General features: G+C 42.1%; 1 protein-coding gene across 2 annotated transcripts in view; it reads left to right on the top strand.

Annotated features, from left to right (window-relative positions):
• Positions 1-21,162, top strand: part of PIP5K1B (phosphatidylinositol-4-phosphate 5-kinase type 1 beta) — a 305,766-nt gene that overhangs the window by 108,256 nt on the left and 176,348 nt on the right. For both annotated transcript variants that reach the window (XM_029921176.1, XM_029921175.1), the window contains exons 2-3: positions 6,939-7,023; positions 15,167-15,235. In XM_029921176.1, the coding sequence (XP_029777036.1) occupies positions 15,167-15,235 (69 nt within the window). In that variant the 5' untranslated portion in view covers positions 6,939-7,023. The remainder of the gene's footprint in view (positions 1-6,938; positions 7,024-15,166; positions 15,236-21,162) is intronic.

Genomic DNA, 21,162 nt, shown 5'->3' with positions numbered 1-21,162 from the left:
TTTCTTATGGATATCATCAGCACATATCTGCTTTCCTACCTTTTTTGCTGTCTTCTGTGTCATTCTGTGGTCTGTCGGCCTGTTTGTTCTCAGAGCCAAAGGTCACTCTGGTTCTGTATCACTGGGCAGAGTCATCCGTGTAGGACACACTTCTCAGGCACCTCACGTTAGATGGTTTTCAGTGGGCTGGCCCACGGGAGCCGTACATAGAAATTAGCAGGTACAGGGGGTGAGGGAGAATCCCGGGTGTTTTTCTCCTCTCTCTGCCTTGGGGGAGCGTGTCCATCAGTGACTCAGTCTTCCTCATGTCTCTAAATATACCTCTCCTTCTGTGGTTCCAACTGCTGCCAGTGAACCTTCACCACGGTGTTCTGGTCCAGCAGATAACCTCCAGCCTGTGCGGTCCATCAACACCCTGTCTGTTGGTGTGCCTCTGGCCTCGAAAGTGGTGGTGGCCTCCTGCTGTGGTAAATCTCTGCGTTCTTAACCAGTTTTCCTTCACTTTTCTGCTCACCTGTCAACATTTATAATCAATTCTGTGTGTTAAGTTCCCTCTCTTTAACACTCCCAGAATGGGTTCCATTTTCCCTACTGGACTCTGACAATGCCGTTGAAGTAATAAAACATCTTTGTTGCCTTTAGTAGTCAGAGCGGCGTAGAGGAGCCCAAGCCCATGAAGCATGCTGGAAGTGTGCATTCCCCAGACCCACCACCCTGGTGAATTCGTTGTTTGGGTGTGTAGACCAAGGGTCTGAATTTGCACACAGGTCCCCGGGTGGTTGTGAGGCCCACCACTGGTATAGAGGAGAGTAGAGCCAGGCCGAGGTAGAGATGCTTGGGGAGGTGGTCCCTATGGTGACCCACTAAGGGCTTCCCTTCGACAGACCAGCCTCACAGCAGGAGAGCCTGCCTTGGCAAAATGAAAAATGATTACCTCCCATGGGTGCTCTAGGACAGTCGGTTACAGGTGCCAACAGCACTTGCTGAATCAGAGGATGCTCAGGGATTATTTGCAGTGGTGAATGAGCTCACGGATGTCACCGCATAGTTGTTGCTCGACAGATGATCATGTTTCTCCTTCCAAACTCATAAATACGGGAAGCTAAAGGGGCTCCTGGGTGGCTCGATCAATTGAGCGTCTCACTCTTGACTTCAGCTTGGATTGTGATCCCAGGGTTGTGAGACTGAGCCACACGTCGAGCTCCATGCTGAGTATAGACCCTGTTTAAGATTCTCTTTCTCTCTCTCCCTTTGTCCTTCTGCCCGACTCGCACCCTTGCTCACTTTCTCTAAAAAAATTAAAAATTAAAAAAAAAGTGGAAACCTATGGAATCATGTAAATTATTTATTCCTGATGCTAACAGAACCCAGATATTAAATATCAGAAAGGATAGACAAACAATTAAATAGTAAAAAACAAACAAAAAAAACCCAACCTCATTGCTTGGTATGTATTTCTGTTATCTGAGCTGAGGTCTCAACAGTCTAACCATAAGACACTGTAAGTTGGTTCTGTCTAATGTCAGAAATAATTTAAGAAAATAGGTCCTAACTGGGAGTCTGTATCAGATTACATGTTAACACATTTCCTAAGGAGACCTGACTCTATGATTATGCCCTTACTTGGCTGCTAGAATTTCACATTCCAGGCTCTTGCCAGAGACTATAACTTTGAGTGTTTTACTGTCCAATTCTTATCAAAAGGTTGGTTATGAGAAACACTTTTCAGGGAGGATTGCCTGAAGGATATGCAGTCCATTCATTCCTCATTGAGATAGCCTAAATAGTATTCATGGTAGAAGTCAAGTCATCGGATCTCAATGTAATAGCTTCTTGTCAGTTTCCCTTTGCTTGGCAGGGTTAGTGAAAAAAGACACATCTATCCTTATGGAATTTTTGAACGCAATGTTAAAAGAGGAGCCTCTCAGATTAAGAATGCTATCCCATGTACAATTGCACAAAAATAATAAAATAGTTACCTAGGCACACACTTAACCAAAGATGTAAAAGACCTGTATTTCAAAAACTATGAAACATTGAAAAGGAAATTGAAGATGATGCAAACAGATGGAAACCTTTTCCACGCTCATGGTTTGGAAGAATCACTATTGTTCACACGTCCATGTTACCCAGCGATCTATAGATTTGATGCATCCCCATGAAAATACCAACAACTTTTTCTCAGAACTAGAATGAATCCCAAAATGTGTGTGGAACCACGAAAGACCATGAATAGCCAAAGCAGTCTTCAGAAAGAAGAAAGCTAGAGGTATCACAGGCTCAGATTTTGAGACCGACTACAAAGCTGTAACAATCAAAACAATATGGTACTGGCACAAAAATAGACATACAGATCAATGGAATGAGATAAATAAACCTTCACTTAAGTTATCAATTAATCTACAGCAAAAGAAGCTAGACTATACAGTAGGACAAAGATAGTCTCTTTAACAAATGGTGCAGGGAAAGCTAGTCAGCTACATGCAAAAAGAAGAAGATGGGGGAGGGGAGGGGATGGGGAGGAGGAAGAAGGGAAAAAACAAAGGAACTAAACCACTTTATTACACCCTATACAAAAATAAACTCAAAATGGATTAAAGGCCTAAATGTGAGACTTGAAACCATAAAACACCTAGAAGAAAATACAAACAGTAGTTTCTTGGATGTCAGCCATAGAAACATTTTTTTCTAGATGATTCCTGAGGCAAGGGAAACAAAAGAAAAATTCAGCGATTGGGACTGCACCAAATTAAAGAAGCTTTTGCAGAGCAAGGGAAATCATCAGCAAAATGAAAGAGCAGCCTCCAGTAAAAGGTTAATATCCAAATATATAAAGAACTAATGCAACTCAACAACTCAAACCCAGATAATATGATTTAAAAATGAGCAGAGCAACCTGAGTAGTCACTTCTCCATAGAAGCCATACAGATGGGCAACAGACACATGAAAAGATGCTCAATATCCCTAATCATCAGAGAAATGCAAATCAGAACCTCACTGAGGTACTACCTCACATCTGTCGGAATGGCTAAAATAAAAAAGACCAGAAATAACAAGTGTCAGTGAAGATGTGGAGAAAAAGGAACCCTCATGCACTGTTGGTGAGAATGCAAGATTGTTCGGCCACCGTGGAAAACAATATGGAGGTTCTTCAAAAAATTAAAAATAGAACTACTGTATGATTCAGTAAGCCTGCTACTGGGTATTTAACTAAAGAAAACAAAAACACTTAGAAAAGATACAAGCACCACCATGCTTATTGCAGTATTATTTACAATAGCCAAGATATGAAATCAACCCCGTGCTGGTCAGCAGATTAATGGATAAAGAAGTGGTATATATGGACAATGGAGTATTAGCCATATCATCCATTAAAAAGAATGAGATCTTGCCATCTGCAACAACATGGATGGACCTAGAAGGTGTAATACTAAGTGAAATCCACCAGAGAAAGATAAATGGCATATGGTTCCATTATGTGTGGAATTTAAGGAATGAAACAAATGAACAAAGAATAAAAGATATAGACAAAAAAAGCAGACTCATAAAGAAAACAAACTGATGTTTTCCAGAGGGGAGGTGGGTAGAGCGATTCATGAAGTAAGTCATTGACTCATTATATTAAACACTGAAAATAATATGACAAACACTGTATGTAATTCTATTTCAATTAAAAAGAGAGAAAAAAAAAACCTCTCCTCAGTTTCTAGACAGAGAAAACTAGTAAGTTACCAAGACAAGGGCCTCAGTCTAGCATGAAACTACTTAGCTGTAAGCTAGGAAGCGAGAACACAGTGATACCATATTTATAGAGAGTTGAAAGAAAAAAGGACTGAGCTCAGAACCCCATAACCAGTCAACAGATCTAGTCATACATGAAGCCAAAAGAAAGACATGTTTGGACATGGAATGAGTCAGAGTGGGCCATCCACGTGCCACTTATGAGGAAGTTACTTAAGAAGTGTTCCAACCAGATGATGTTGAATCAGAACAAAGTATCACGATGGGGGGAGGGGGAGGGTGAAAAGCCAAAGAAACAACAGTGAACAATGAACCTTGTAAAACTTAGAACCAAGTCTAAAGAAGGATGATAACATGACTACAAACCATAAATAGTCATTTAAGATTTCTTGAAACAGAAGAGCCATGCAGACTAAGAGATATTTAGTAGTCAAGGTGAAGCAGTCAGTGAGAGAGTAAAGATTTTCGAAATAGGGGCACCTGAGTGGCTCAGTCAGTCAAGCATCTGACTCTGGCTCAGGTCATGATCTCACAGTTTGTGAGTTCAAGCCCCGTGTTAGGCTCTGTGCTGACAGCTCAGAGCCTGGAGCCTGCTTCTGATTCTGTGTCTCCCTCTCTCTCTGACCCTCGTTCGCTCATGCTCTGTCTCTCTCAAAAATAAAAAAAAAATTAAAACGTTAAAAAAATGTTCTAGGGGCTCCTGGGTTGGGTGGCTCAGTCAGTTGAGCATCCGACTTCGGCTCAGGTCATGATCTCATGGTTCATGGGTTCGAGCCCACGTCAGGCTCTGTGCTGACAGCTAGCTCAGAGCCTGGAGCCTGCTTCGGATTCTGTGTCTCCCTCTCTCTCTGACCTTCGCCTGCTCATGTTCTCTTTCTCTCCCTCCCCGCCTCTCAAAAATAAATAAAACGTGGGGGGAAAATGTTCTAAATACCTCCTGTGGATGAGGAAGAGAGAGGAGATGTAATGGGTCGGGTTCTCTGAAAGCAGGCAGTGAAACAGAATTTTGGGTGCAACATATTTATTAGAGGTCCACACCTGTGTTAGGATTGAATGGTATCCTGCAAAAAAAAAAAAATATGTAAAGTGCTAAACCCTGGTATCTGTGAATATGATCCTTATTTAGAAATGGAGCCTTTTCTCATGTCATCAAGGTAGGATGAGGTCATGATGGTAGACCCTAATCCAATATGACTGAGGTCCTTAGAAGAAGGGGAAAATGCCGCGTGAAGACAGACACACAAGGAGAATGCCCTGTGACAGGATTGATGCAGCCACACGCCAAGGAACTCCAAGGATCAGTGGCCACCAGAAGCAGGAAGAAGAAGGGATAGATTTTACCCAGAGCCGTGGAGGGGGAGCATGGCCCAGCTGACACCTTGATTTTGGACTTCCAGCTTCCAGAATGCGAGAGAAGAAATTGCTACCACATTAAGGCACACACGTGGAGACTAATACAGCCTGTGAAAGGAAGAGGTGGGGAGCATGGTTGGGTGAGCAGAGAGGGAAGCCAGGCTCCCGTGCGGGACCCACAAAGCGGGCTCAGCTTGGCCGGGGGCTGCCCTTCCCCACTTGGTCACAGGATGTGGGCAGCCCCCAGGAGGCTGTCACGTGGCTGAGGTGGCTCTCTACAGGCGCAGACCCTGATGGAGCTGACAGGAAAACGTAGATTTCCCTCATGATTTAAAAATACAATAATTAAGCAAATCTACATGGCATAAACTGTTGTCATTCCTAGGAAGAAAAAAGTAGACTTACAGATTTGATTAATCCAGCAAAGAGGAAATGGGTAGAAGTAAATGTAACGACAAACATAGTTAATAGTAAACAAATAGGGTCGCCTGGGTGGCTCAGTTAGTTAAGGGGCCGACTTCAACCCAGGTCATGATCTCAGTTTGTAAGTTCGAGCCCCATATCAGGCTCTGTGCTGACAACTCAGAACCTGGAGCCTGCTTTGGAATCTGTGTCTCCCTCTCTCTCTGTCCTTCCCACACCCATGCTGTCTCTCTCTGTCTCTCAAAAAGTAAACATTAAAACATTTAAAAGAATAGTAAACAGGTACATTGGAAGCAAGCCAAATATGATCCTATCACAGTAGATGCCGGTTTGTTGAAATCCCCTTTCAAATGGAAGACTGTTAAATTAGCAAAAAAGAACACAGATAAAACAAACTGACAGCTAAAAAAGTTAAAGAAATAGATAATGATATGCCAAGTATACACAAGTAAAAAGAAAACAGAAGTGCACATTGACCACAATGGACCCCAAACTAAAATTACTAAATAAGAAAAGATCCTTTTAAAAGTAAGTTTCATCAGGTCACTATTACACATAGATTATTCACTGGGTCAGCATTGTTAGGGAAAATTTAAGGCAACCCTCCCAAATACAGGAGAATATGATAGAACTATAACCATATTACCACAACCCAAGCAGGAATAAATACCCTTATTCAAACATCTTAAAAGTTACAGTGTTTTCATTTCTCTGGGAAAGAATCTTAGAAGTTGGGCCAAACTTGGCAAGTTTGGTCCTGTTTGAAGGACCATTGCTACATTCCTTTCTATAAAAAGGTTGAAGCTGTCAGCTGAATGGTACAGGAAGAGTCCTTGATTATTGACATACTTACCAGCATTGGATGTTTGCCGTCTTTAAAATGTTTGCCAACCTGATGGGCAGATAGTGGCATCTCATTCATTTTAGTTCATGTTCTCTTACCGCTCAGAGGGCTTAGCCTTTTCACAGGTTTACCAGTGATCTGTAGTTCCAGTTCATACCCCTCTCCTGTTTTTATACTGTGCGACTTGTTTTTTCCTTCATAATCCATTTGTATCGTCTCCTCGTACCTTGGACGCTAACCCTGTCACATGAGCCGCAACGCATTTTTCATTCTGGGGGTTTGTTATGGTATCTGGTCATGTAAACATGAATTTTTATGTAGTCAAATCTGCACATTTTTTTCCTTTATGGGACATGGATTTACGGTGTTTCTTGGTAAGACACCCAACCTAACATTACACCTGTGTTCCTCTCTATTTTCTTCTAAGACCTCTAGTTCCATTTTTAACATTGGGTCCCTCCTTTATTTGGTTTAAACTGATTGCCTTGTATTATTCCTATAGCCAGCTCTGATCTTTCTTTGGGAGATGAGGTAGAGACATGAATAAATAATAACCAGTGATTTCTTTTTTAACAGGAACTTGGAAAGGAAAGCCATTTCAACAATGAATAGGTCACCCATCATGACTAACTACAGATGATTTGCCATTTCATTTACAAAGGTAAGGATATACAGTCTACATTTTTAAAAATGTTTATTTGTAGAAAAAGAGAGCGCATACAAGCAGGTGGGGGCAGAGAGAGAGGGACACACAGAATCTGAAGCAGACTCCGTGCTGCTGACAGCTCAGAGCCTGATGTGGGGCTCAAACTCACAAACTCACAAAAGATCATGACCTGAGCTGAAGTCAGACACTTAACCAACTGAGCCACCCAGGCACCCCAACAGCCTATATTTTTTAATTAAGCCCAACGGACTCACACTAGAGCTCTTACCTCTTTTATTTTATACTTATTTACACATATTCTAAATCCTGTCCTACTTCATGACCTTTAACTTTGACATTAACAAATTTAAAACAAATGACAAGCAAATAGAAGCATAGGAAATTTTGTGAATGTCAGCATTTCTCAGGGGACAGAACAGAACCTGGGAGATACAGCTTCACCATTGATTACTGGGTGTGGTTCAGTTCTTGAAGAGCATTAATGTTTTCCTCATTGTCAAGTGTAGAGTGCTCATTGCTGAATCCTTGGAGAATACAGAAAAATACAAAAATGGAAACCCACAGCACTTATAATTCCATCATCTGCAGATAATCGCCACTGCTTCTGTGAACTTCTTTCCTCTTTCTTCCGTGCACATATAGAAATACATATAATTATATATAATCTGTGTAAAACATACTCATCTTGGCTCCTGCAGTTGTAGATGATGCACTTTAACTGGTACAGGAACACAGCAAGTCTAAGAACAAATAGTCATTATCCCTGTGTCCATTTCAGTGGCCATTTGCAGTTTACCAGAACATTCCCAAGCGTCTCATTTGCCCCCCTGCACAGGTGTCCTGGTGAAGGGGTCCGCGTGACCTTTGTTCAGCATCGCCCTAAGAGAAGCCTTCAAGTTCACGCCACATGCCGGGCATCCCTTTGTCGTTACTGTCCATTTTGTGCCACCTAAGAGGAATTGTGTTTTAAAACTAGAAGTTGGCCTATTTCTCTTCACCTCTTTCCTTCTGCCCATTCAGGGGTGACCTACAGAGTAATAAAAAGACTGTCCAATCATATGTCCTGTATTAGTGCCCATTAGCCCACCCCTGTCTATAGTGATTTTTTCCAAAGACCCCTGCTTGTTGCTCTTGGAGGTTTTAGGTTTTCAGAACTGCCAAGTCTTTTAAATTTAATGGCTGAATGGCATTCTTTAGGAAAGCCTTCATTCTGTGGCTTCTGTTACACTGCCGAAGGTTAAAGAAAATTCTGCCCTTATTGTCATGAGCACATAATAAATTGACGAGACGCACATACCCTCTTGAGAAATGGGCTAGAGCCTCAGACACATAATTCACCAATGAAATACAAAGAACCAAGTAAACATGACAGAGTTGTCTATTCTTATTGTGAATAGACAGTATTCTACATGCAAAATAAAATATTTTTGCCCAGCATTGGCCAAGTGTTTTATCTGATTTTAGATGAAAACCCTTGATACCACCCCAGTTATGAAGTAGGTATATTTTCCCCAGTAGACCCTGTTTTGTGAATGGCTGGTGGTGCTGGTAGACTTGCCGAGGAAAATTCTAAGAACACAGAGTACAGTTTTATTTGTAACAGAAAAATAAAAAGCATCCTGAAATGTCCATTAGTATATATTGACCTATGATACATTTTTATGATAAAATTATTCAGATGTTAGATATTTTTCTACTTAATATTTCTAATTCTATTAATATTTCTAATTAATACTTAGTGATGCAGATCAAGTTTATGACAGACTGAAAAGGGCAGATAAATTTTGTATGTAATGTATGACCCCAGTTTTGTTAACAAATAAACACACATTTGAAAAAAATCATATGGTAAAATAAGCAAATACTAACAGTTAATAGGATTAAAGGTGATAGTTTTACTTCTTTTTTTTCCAAATATCTATTTTACTTTTCTTAGGGAAAAAACATTATTTTTAAATTTTTTTTAATTTTTTTTAATGTTTTATTTATTTTTGATACAGAGAGAGACAGAGCATGAGAGGCAGAGGGGTAGAGAGAGGAGACACAGAACCGGAAGCAGGCTCCAGGCTCTGAGCTAGCTGTCAGCACAGAGCCCGACATGGGGCTCGAACTCACAGACTGTGGGATCATGACCTGAGCTGAAGTCAGACACGTAACCAACTGAGCCACCCCACTGTCCCACAAACATTATGTTTAGATGTTAAAATGACTGAAAAATAATGAACAGTTACACATTTGATTTAAAAAAATCAAGGAGCTTTCGTCATATTTTATGAAACTTAATTCCAAATTCATTTGCAGAGCGTTTTGAGAGTTGGCTGGTTGTGTCAGGAAAATGAAAACGTGGCATATTCAGTGGAAATTTATGCTTTTAGACGAGATCGGGCGCGTTCAGGGTGGTATGGCCGTAGACGTAGTTTATGTTTTTAAAAAGGCTGAAAACATACATGGGGATTATGTTATTGAAGTTTGTACAGTCTAAAAGTCGCCTTCATTGATGAAGGAGTTATGTTGAGTTTGGGACATGACAGTTTATTCCCTGGCAACTGTATCTCAAGTTACCGTGCCACTGCACCTTCCAAAGAATCCTGACGATGTGACTGATGGTGTGGGGCCCCTAAGTTAGGTCTTGATCACCTTCCTTCGGGGGGTCAGCTTCCTTCCCTCACATAAAACACCCAAACACCCAAGGAATCAGATGCTGCCTGCATTGATCTAATGGTGTGTTTTTACCTTTCTTATCAATGTACTCATTCATTCATTCTGTAAATATTTATGAAGCACTTATTATGTGCCAGGTACAGTTTAAGTGTTGGAGGTACATTAGTGAACGAAAGAGATGAAAGTCCCTACCTCTGTGGAGTTAAAATTCTTCAGGAGAGGACAGACTGAAACAAAAACCCACTGTAATAAATGTGGAAACTCTATAGTATGTTGGACACTGATGAGTGCTATGGGCAAAAAAGAATGAAAGAAAAGGAGGGAGAGAGGAAGGAAGAAAGGGAGAAAAGAAAAAGGAGAGGGAAGGTGGGACCTCGAGAAGGAAGGCAGGAAAGCAAAGGAAGGAAGCGAGAAAAGAAAGAAAGGAAAGCAAGAAATGAAGGAGAGTTCAGGGGAATCAGGAGGATGAGGTATGGGGGCAGGGAGGTACCAAGTAGGTTGTAGTTTAAAATAGGATCATCAAGCTAAGCATCAGATAGAAGTTGACATTTGAGCAAAGACCTAAAGGAGATAAGCAGGTGCCTGGGGAAGACTGTTCAGTCAGCGGGAATAACTCAGGCAGAAAGCTTTAATGTAGCAGCGTTCTGGTGTGTTTGAGGAACAGCAGAGTACCAGAAGCAGGGGGCTGGAGGGGGAGTTGAGAGGTGCTGAGGTTAGAGGAGGAATGGGAAGGGGATGGGGAAATCATAGAGGGACACATCAACCATTGTAAGGACTTTAGCTTTTATTCTGGGTGAAATGGGAAATTACTGTAGGGGCTTAAGGGAAAAGAGACACGGTATGATTAGGTTTAAGGACAGGTCACTCTGGCCGAGAGTAGATTGTTGATGGGCACGGATGGCAGTAGCAAGCCCTGTTGGGAGGTCAAGAAGGAGTAACCCGTGCGTGAGAAGATGGTAGATCTGCCTAGAACATGGAGCAGGAGTGCTGAGAGGTGACTGGATTCTGGATGGCTTCCAGAGGCTTTGCTGACACGTTGACTATGGTGTAAGAGAAGGAAGACTCTAAGATTTGGGGCCTGAGCAGTAAGAGGTTGGAGATGCCGTTAACTGAGATGGCAAAGGTCCAAGGGAAGGAAGTTTAGGAGGGAATATCAGGAATATGGTTTTAGATTTGCAAATTTGAAGGTTTCTGTTAGATATCCACATGGAGATACCAAGAAGACCATTTGATACACTACTCAGGAGCTCAGAAGAGAGATCCAGATGGTATTTGGAGATTCTCAGGAGAGTATGGATGGAGAACAAGGAGTCAGTCCTGGATACTCCAACATTAGGAGGTTACAGAGAAAAGAAGAAGAACTGTCTAAGGAGACTGAAAAGTAGCCAAGGAGGTGCTGGGGAGGGGGAGGGTAAGAAGAAGAGAGTGGGGCTCTAGACACCAAGTGAAGAAATTCAGTCAAGGAAGAGGGAGCGATCATCTGATCTGTATCAGTCATCTATTAGGTCAGGCAAGGTGGAGGCTTAGATTTACCCATTGGGTTTGGCAACATGGAGGTCCTTGGTGGTTTCAATAGAGAGGTCTCACAGTGGTGAGAGAAGACCCCTGATTGAAGTGCATTAAAGAGAGAATATGTCAAAAGGAATCCGGGGATGACGTAGAAACATCTTTTTCAAGGAGTTTTGTTGCATGGAGGAATAAGGTAGTGAGGAGGAAGTGGAATCAAGAAAAGGCTTTTATTCTGTCAAGGTGGAAAAAATGGCGAGCGCTGATGGGGTAGAAACAGAACAGTGGAAGTTGACGAGAGAAAGGGGAGACTCGTAGGAATGAAGTCGTTAGATTCGTGACGGGCTCTGCGCAGTTTAAATACGCTTCTCATGTTTTAGAATTACTAACTTCTGTCGCATTCATTGCCAGTATTTCCACCTTGTTGCTTGCCTCCTAATATTCATGATCTCTTTTGACATTAAGAAGTCTAGAATTTTGAGTGGTCAAATCAGTTAAATTTTTTATTCTGTAACTTTTATGTGTATTAATATCTTTGCCTATGCAGGGATCTAATATCAGATAAATACCTCTATATTCTTTTTTTAATTTTTAAAAATTTTTTAATGTTTTCTATTTATTTTTGAGAGACAGCATGAGCAGGGGAGGGTCAGAGAGAGGGAGACACAGAGTCCGAAGACAGGCTCCAGGCTCTGAGCTAGCTGTCAGCACAGAGCCCGATGCGGGGCTCGAACCCATGAACCATGAGATTGTGACTTAAGCCGAAGTCGGACACTTTAACCAACTGAGCCACTCAGGTGCCCCTATATATTCTTAAAGTAATTGAATAATTTGAGCTTTTCCAGGGGCATGACCTGACCTAGCCTTTAGTTTGCTTTTCTTCACTAAGCCTGTTATTATTAGACCTTTCAGGTATTATAATTCCACTAATATGTTATTCAAACTTCACCAAAATATTGTGAAGAAACTAGAAAATCAATTATTTTTTTTAAATGTTTATTCATTTATTTTGAGACAGAGGTCATGGCAGGGGGAGAGAGGGAGAGAGAGAATCCCACCCAAGCTCCATGCTGTCAGTGCAGAGCCCAGTGTGGGGCTTGATCTCATGTGCTGTGAGATCATGACCTGAGCCAAACCCAAGAGTCGAATGCTTATTAATTGACTGAGCCACTCAGGTGCCCTGAAAATTAGTTATTTTTTAAATGTAGTAAGCAGATACAGCGTGAGAAACAGTAGTATATGAAACACGTGTCCATATTATAGTGAGCGGGTTGCCATCCAGTTAGCTATATGGATGCAAATGGAAGAAAATTTATCTAAGAGAATGCTTTGAGGGGCGGGCAGTCATAGGTCTGGTGAGGTTAGCTTACCTTGATCCATTCTTTAATTTTCTTGGATGGTTTCTAGTCCTGTCAGGCCTATGAGGGTCTTTTATTTTTAATGCAGAGAAATGGCTAGCAAATTTTTAGGTTTAATCCACACACACTATGTTTATTAAAAGCCCAAGATTTAGGGGTGCCTGGGTGGCTTAGTGTGTTAAGCATCCAACTTCAGTTCAGGTCATGATCTCATGGTTCATGGGTTTAAGCCCTGTGTCAGGCTCTGTGCTGACAGCTCAGAGCCTGGAGCCAGCTTTAGATTCCATGTCTCCCTCTCTCTCTGCTTCTCTCTTTGCTTCTCTCTCTCTCCCTCTCCCTCCCTCTCTTTCCCTCTCCCTTTGTCTCCCTCTCCTCTCCCTCCCTCTCAAAAATAAATAGACATTTAAAAAATTTAAAGCCCAAGATTTAAAATCTGCTTCAAGAACCTAAGTATACATCGATAGATGAATGGGTAAAGTAGCGCGCACACACACGCACACACACAAATTAACCCTTATGCAGCCATAACAAAGGATGAGATCTTGCCATTTGCCACAATATGGTTGGACCAAGAGAATGTAATGCTAAGTGAAATAAGACAGAGAGAGTCAAATACCAAATCATTTCACGAATATGGGGAATCTAAAGAACAGATGAATAAAGAAACAAAAGCAGAAGCAGACCCTTGAATACAGAGAACAGACTGATGGTTGCCAGAGGGGAAGGGATGGGGGAGAAGGGGTCAACTGGGGCTGAGAGGGGGAGACGCGGGCTTCCGGTTACAGCATAAGTAAGGGCCAGGGATGAAAGGTACAGTGTAGGGGGTTTAGTCCATGGAATTGTGTGAGTGTTCTGTGGAGACTGACGTAGCTGCCCTTGTGAGCAGAGCAGAGCACGCAGACTGGCGGAATCACTAGGTTGTACACCTGAACCTGGTAGAACACTGTGTCAGTTACACTTCAGGTAAAACCTTTTCTTCTTAAAAAAGTAAAATAACGTGCTTCAAAGGGTTACAAGAAAATCAGAGGTGTTACCCCTTCTTGGTGTATCAGATGCTCTCCATGCACCTTAAGAGAAGGTCCTTAAATGCCGTGGTTCTGTGGCTATATTGTTCTCCTCACTTACCATCTAAGTAAGTGGCTGTGAAAATTCAGACAAATTAAGAGTTAAAACACAAAAATCTTAGCATGAAAAATTAAAAGAAACACATGTTTAAATATCTGATACATCCCAATGAGAGAACAATATTTTCTCTAAGAGCATTAAAAGAAGTCACAAAGGTAGTCAATAGTGTTGTGCATGAAAAATATAAAACTTCTCTATGTCATAATTATAGTATGAAAGCAGCATGGAAAATTTTAATAATGTGCTAGGAGATAGATTAGTAACATTGATACATAAAAATCAATAAGAAAAATACGAGTAATAATAACCATAATAGATAAAAAAAATAAATCCCTAAGAACCTGGTAGATAAATGGATACAATAATAGAAAACTCAAAACATCAGAGGCGCCTGGGTGGCTCAGTTGGTTAAGTGTCTGACTTCGGCTCAGGTCATGATCTCATGGTTCATGGTTTGAGCCTCACGTCAGGCTCTGTGCTGACAGCTCAGAGCCTGGAGCCTGCTTTGAATTCTGTGTCTCCCTCTCTGTCTGCCCCTCCCCTGCTTGCACTCTGTCTCTCTTTCCCAAAGACAAATATTTTTAAAAATTTTGGGAAACTCAAAAGAAGAAATACAGAGAGCTAAAAAAAAAAAAAAAAAGGCAAAAAAAAAACCCCACCCAGATATGCAAACCAAAAATAACCTTTATTTATAATTTTCAAAAGTTCACATTAAAAGAGATGCTTTCTGTCACCTCTGAAATTAGCGAAGATAATTAAAATGGTAATCGTCACCGTAAGCATGTCATGAAGCAAGCCCACGCTCACCGAGTATATCCTGGGAAAGAAATTTACTCATGTTTGTTTTAATGACCTTGTAATTCTGGAATCTGAGAAAACATTGAAGTTGGACAAAAACAGAGGCCCAAAACAATTATTGTATTATCTGTAGACCACCTCACCTGCCCTTTAACGTCAGCGTTGTTAAAACTGAAGTATAAACGTGCAGTTGTGTTCACAGCGTTGTGCCCTGCAATTAGAAAAAGTGGCTGTTCTTACAAGGAGATGTTTTAATCAACTGGGAAAATGCATGTGACATAATGTTCATTGAGGAATGCTGGGTAGAGACGGTATCCTGATACTCTTAGCATCAAAGGGCGCGGAATGAAAGGTGGTAACATACGTGCCCAAATGCGAAGAGCGGAGTTACCCGAGGGCAGTAGAATGAAGTACTTTTTTTTGTTCTGATTGATATTTTTTGGTACTTTCCAGATACTTACACAGAAAGCATCTATCATCAGAGGAAGCTTTTTTTTTTTTTTAAGACGTTATAGAAAGGAACTTGTACACATGATTAGGGCTTGGACTTCCATGACATTTTAGAGCATAAGGGAGCGCTAACAATGCAAATGTGATTAACCAAATAGATTGTCCAGGTAGCAGTAGTATTAGCATATGGTGTTTCACGTAGAGCTGGAAGTTCACACTGGTTCGTTTTTCTCTTACAGATGTCGTCCGCTGCTGAAAATGGAGACACGGCATCTGGAAAGCAGAATGAAGAAAAAACTTATAAAAAGGTGAGTGACTGACTTCTTTCTTCAGTTCAGAAAGAGGAGCGCTGTCATTGCTTGGAGTGATTCATGTATCGGAGGCCTTGTTTCCGTCTCAAGCAGCGGTGTGTAAACGACTCCCTTCCTTCCCACTGCCCTCACAGATCCAGTGGCTCAGACAACACAGAGGTATCATCTTGTAGAACTGCAGGTCACAAGGCTGACACGGGTCTCCCCTGCCCAGGATCCAGGGGTCCGTAGGGCTGTCTTCCTTTCTGGAGTTTCTAGGGGACAGCCTGCTGTTCCCTTGTCTTTTCCAGCTTCTCCAGGTCGCCCGTCTTGCATGATTCCCTTTTCTACCTCAACGATGGCAAAGACTGGCTGGATCTCTTTCAGGCTGTATCCTGACGCTTTAAAGAACACTTGTGATTACACTGAGCCCTCCTAGATAATTCTGAATGATCCCTTATATAATTATTATTTGTTTTTTATTTTAGAGAGGACACATGAGCAGGGGAGAGGGGCAGAGAGTAAGAGAGAGACCGAGAGAGAGAAAGAGAGAGAGAATCCCAAGCAGCTCCACACTCAGTGCAGAGCCCAGTGCAGGGCTTGATCCCCTGACCCTGGGAACATGACCTGGGCCAAAGTCAAAAGTTGAACGCTCAACTGACCAAGCCACCCAGGCACCCGTAATCCCTTTATTTTAAAGTTAGCTGATTAGCAACCTCAGTTTCTTTGGCCACCTCTTCGCCATGTAATGTAATCACAGGTTGCCATGATTGAGACATGGACATCTTTGGGGAGGGCCGGTTTTCCATGTTGTAGATCGATAGTTACTGTGTATGTAGATCATGGTAGGTAGTTAGTAGTTAGTAATATAGAAGGTAGTTATTTGAAGGCTCTTCTAACTCCTAAGAAGTTGGCCCTTATGTGCAGTGTTCTGTGTCCAGTATGACTCTTTTTTTAAATAATGTTTTAAATGTTTGTTTATTTTTGAGTGGGGGGCAGGCAGGGGAGGGGCAGAGAGAAGGGGACAGGCTCTGTGCTGACAGCAGACAGCCCAATGCGGGGCTGGCACTCGCAAATCGCAAGATCATGATCTGAGCTGAAATCAGATGCTTAACCGACTGAGCTTCCCCTAGGCGCCCCCACAATGTGAATCTTTGAATTGAATTGCTACTTCCCACCAAAATTTTACACTTTTCTTCCTTGGTATTAAAAAAAAATTGTAACATGTGTTCTGTCCCATCCCTTTCTAAGCTTTTCAGATTCTGTGCCTTTAACCCGTTTCCCAAAAATCCCCTTCCAGACTTCCCAGTGTATCTCACCTTGCCACTCCTTGACTTTGATAAATTCTCGGCTCCTGGCAAGGAAGCTAATGTTCAGACACATTACTGGGGGGTATGTGTCCCCCGGCACCAGAGCTCCTGATTTTAAATGGACTGAACCTTTTACCTTTAAAAGTCCTTGCCCTCCTTCTGTCTTGCTGGTAGGAGGTTTGTATATTGAAGGTTTATTATATCTTAACTTGTCCTTTTGTTTTTTTACTCTCTCACGGATAGCTAGCAAGAAGTCTTGTCATAAAGTACATAAAGTGTCTGATCCAACCGCATATGTGGGTCATGGAATTAACAGGATATATTTCCTGTTCCATTTTCTTATGGGAGAATATGCTCTTTTTTCCTGGTCTCTCTTCTGACTTTCCTACTCAGCCAAACCTAGAAATATAAGCAAGGAGTTACCTTCCTGAGTGAAGATGTGGTTGGGACAGAGGAGGGTGAAGGTTCAAGAGCTAAGAAGTGTCCTGTTAGGTCTACAATGTGTGAATCTGGCCAGAGGCAGTAGTGTGTTGTTATTTATTTGTAACACAGATAGAAAACCAAACTGCACCTCAATACCCAAGACTCCTTGTAAATTCAATCAGGCCTGACAACCATGCAGAGAGAGGGTCGCCGCCAGCCTGTCATAGTTTCTGATCCTTTTCATGTGGTTTTTCTCAGTTGCCATCAGGATATACTGTGGTTCTTAACAGAGCTCTGACCTACAGGAGTTCTTCAGTGATACAGAACTAATACAAAGAATGTGACCAGGAGATCTTGGAGTTTGCTAAGTTTCTCTTGGCCACGAATTAGTAAAGTCGGCTTTTAATAATATTATACATATGATTCTGTGACTAATGTCTCTAATAGCATATTTGACTCGGCAGCATTGGTAAGGTTGTAAGAATGAAAAGTCAGATACTAAGATCATGAAGAGGGGCACCTGGGTGGCTTAGTTGGTTGAGCGTCCGACTTTGGCTCAGGTCATGATCTCACAGTTCGTGCGTTCGTGCGTTCGTGCTGACAGCTCAGAGCCTGGAGCCTGCTTCCAATTCTATGTGTCCCTCTCTCTCTCTGCACCTCCCCTGCTCATGATCTGTCTCTCTCTGTCTCTCAAAAATAAGTAAATGTTAAAAAAATTTTTTTAATGATTGTGAAGAATTCCAATAAATAAGGGAAGATGCAGGAAAATGAATAGGACAGAGAAACCCCCAGTTTTTTTAAGTGCTTGGTGGCACTGGAATGCTTTGGATGATCTCAGATTTTAAGAGAAAGATAAGCAGTGGAGAAACAGGGATTTAGCCTCTCTGAGAAAAACACCAAAAAGGCAGCACAGTGCCTGCATCTTCAGTCCTCAGTAAATACGCTGTTGACATGCAAAGGAGGAAGAAGGGGCTCAGAGAAAGTATTGCTTTGCTAGCAGGGGACAGCTCAACTGAGCTCCATTTGAGTCTTCTCCATGGAGCAAAGACATCTTCAGACTGGAGGTGTGAGTCATGGAGTCATGAGAGGTGGCATGAGTCTCTTTAGCTATCGGACATGGGCTTGTCTCTAGGCCCAAATGAACCGGTTTCCCAAATGAAAGGACTTGAGGCTAACATCGGGAAATCCCTGAGTGTGAGCTTTGAAAAAGCAGGACAGTGGAAGACTTCTCAAAAAGCAAGAGATAAGCAAATAGCATCCCTCTTTTCGAAAGTGAGGAAAGAGTACATTCTGGAAACCAGATGTGAGGCTGCTCCTCAGCATAATTTTAGCATGGATCAGTCAACATATGGTTTACATACAGTTAGAGAGGAAACATGTCTCTTGTGCAAACCTGCCGAGGTTCATATAGTTTATGTCAAGTTGACTACATTTCTTATTATGAGAGACTCATTAAACTAGTCACAGACACGGACAACTCCCAAGTTGAATGATTTGAGGGCACCAGGAATATTTTTGTGGCGTCCTTTCAGACCACCCAGAGAAGAATGAAGTGAACATCAAGATGAGTGGGCTCGTACCTTGTTGGACTAATGTTCCCAACAGATGGCAGTTTCATTTCCTGTTTACTCCAACATGGTGCATGAATTGACCCTGGGTAGCTTAATATTGTTTTGCCCATGACCTTGATGAAGACATGAAATTCGTGCTTGGTAAATGTGCAAATGACAAACAACTAACAGACCACATGAATGTCATCAAGGCCACCATGCATTTCATCAGGTATTGGCCCTTTTACAAATGCTTGGAAGTTAGAGTTCTTTTCCAGTCCTGAAGGCCTGCCTGTGAGGTATGCACCTTGTTAATAGGGAGCTTTGATGACTCGTTGGGTTTTGGCCTCTGACTGAGGACAGTCCAGGCTAAGAACCCCTGACCTACTGTGTGAGGCATGGGAAGGATATCAAAGGAGTCTATAAGGATCTTACAGTTGAGTGGGAGAGAAAAGACAGGAGTTCTCTTCTTTAGGACACAGTAGTCAATAATAAAGAATTTAAAGGCGGAGATGTCACCATGGGTTAGAGTCAGCAAGGAGGCTTAGGCTCCCTGTGTCAAGTCCAGATTTACTGGACAGCTGTCAGAAGCACTCAGCATCACAAGGGCTGGGATTTCCACCTGGTTTGAGGGACCACTCGGTGTCCATGGAACATCGTCATACTCTTGAGTCTTGAGTGTATGCATGTGATTGTTTAAGTTGGCTGTTCTGTTCATTCAGTTGACCATTTCCCTGATCCACGATCAGTTCCTGACAAGCCCAAGAAGAATAGCTAAAATCAGTGGTGCGGCACATGTCTCCAGCTAAAGCCTGAAATAAGAATTTTGACTTCCTCTGCTTAAAACAAACATGTGGCCCATTAAGACAAGCCTAAAGGCTGCCTGGCTGTGTTTACAGAGTGTAGATTTACCTTCTTGGTTCTTTTATGGAAGTGTCTTCCAAATGAGTTGTAAACACAAAAGCCTACGGCAGCCAAGCGGTAACGGGAGTGAACTAACAAGGGGGAAAGTGGTAAACAGGCACATGTCTGATTTAAAGGGGCAAAGGGTGCTCCACAGCACCTAAGAGCCATATGGGAGTGCTCCCCCGGGGTTGCTGGACCATACTGATTTTCAAGAAATGAAGGTGTGCATTCTGATGCAAAATCTCCCAATGTTTGAAGGTTAGCAGCTCATTCATAATTTTTCAGAATTGCACTCTGGGTAAAGCAACGTACTGTTGATCGTGACTGGCCCCCACGTGATGGCCAGTTTACACCCGCTACACCGTTTCAGTAAAGGCATGAGGTAGAAAAAGAAGATGCAAAAGAAATGTATGTGAGACCTGGTCCCTGCGCTCTGTGGCCATACAGTTTATTAAAGGGGGAGAAAGACATAGACCCACATGAACAGGTCAAATAATGACCCAAATTGGTATTAAGTGCCAAGGCAAATGCCACTTCACATAATCCTCTAGCAAGCGCTGATGAGGCCAAAGCTCATTATGGTCTTCTGGGGAAAAGTCCTTTTCTTGAACGTGTTCATTAGCAGAGCATTTTGCTGGGATAAAAATTTTACAGATGCCTCATTGCTTTCTGTCACGATGGAAAATCCCACTTCTTGGGTGACTGTGAATTGATTTACTTGTTTGTCTGAGTGATGGGGAATCTGTGGCGCACAGGCACAGAATCAGGGCTGACCAGGATTTGTTGGAGGGACAGAAAGCCTGGCCTGGACAAAGCCAAGTGGCAGTGTTTAGGGAAAACATGCGTGATTTCGGTGGGAAGGGCTGGCTCTGAATGATGGGTAGCCTTGAGAGCTAGTTTGAGGAGTTTGGATTTTACATTCTAGGCCAGCACTGTGCACTAGAACTTTCTGCAGTGATGGAAATGTCCTGTAATCTGCACTAATAGAATAACACCAAGCTGCGTGTGGCTGCTGAGGTTTTAAATGTGTGTCCAGTTTGCCTGAGGAATGAGTTCTTAATTTTAGTTAAATTTTGATTTAAATAAGTGCACGTAGGTAATGGCTCCCATGTTGGACAGCCCAGTTCCAGACAGTGAGGTACCGTGACATTGGTTTGGACATTCATGACATGATGAAGTCACAGTACAGATCTCAGTGAAGGCTAACCCGAAAGTTTTCACAGTAACTACTGGAAATTTTCTACTACTGATAGTAATGTGAGGAAGAGATTTTTTTTTTTAATAAGGTGAGAAACTTAGAAAGAAGCAGAAGGCAGGACATCCGTTCACTTGAGAATGTTTTTTTTGTTGTTGTTGTTTTTTGGGTTTTTTTGGGTTTTTTTTTTCCATAATATTTTATTGTCAAATTGTTTTTAACTCAAGTAAAATACTGATGCTGGGAGATAGGAGTTTTTTCAGTAGTTTATACATGAAGAAATTGCCTGCCCCTCCCCCATCCTTCCAAAACAAAGAGACTACAGAGTGACTGAGTGCCTTAACCCAGGTCACCTAGCAGTTCTTTGCCAGGGATGTCCCTGAGATACAATCTCCGGAGATTAAAATCTATATAATATCCCATATAATCCATAAAATGTCCCAGTTCTGTGACTTGTTCATTGGAATTGATCACTGTGTCCCACTCAACTGGGCTTGGACTGACACGGGCAATTGTTACTGCTACCATTTGCATTATTTCCACACATCCTCCCCCCCCCCC

Source organism: Suricata suricatta, chromosome 13 (assembly GCF_006229205.1).
Source record: "Suricata suricatta isolate VVHF042 chromosome 13, meerkat_22Aug2017_6uvM2_HiC, whole genome shotgun sequence".
Taxonomy (NCBI): Eukaryota; Metazoa; Chordata; class Mammalia; order Carnivora; family Herpestidae; genus Suricata; species Suricata suricatta.
Note: the sequence above shows the minus strand (reverse complement) of the source record. Positions and strands in the feature narration are given on the sequence as shown.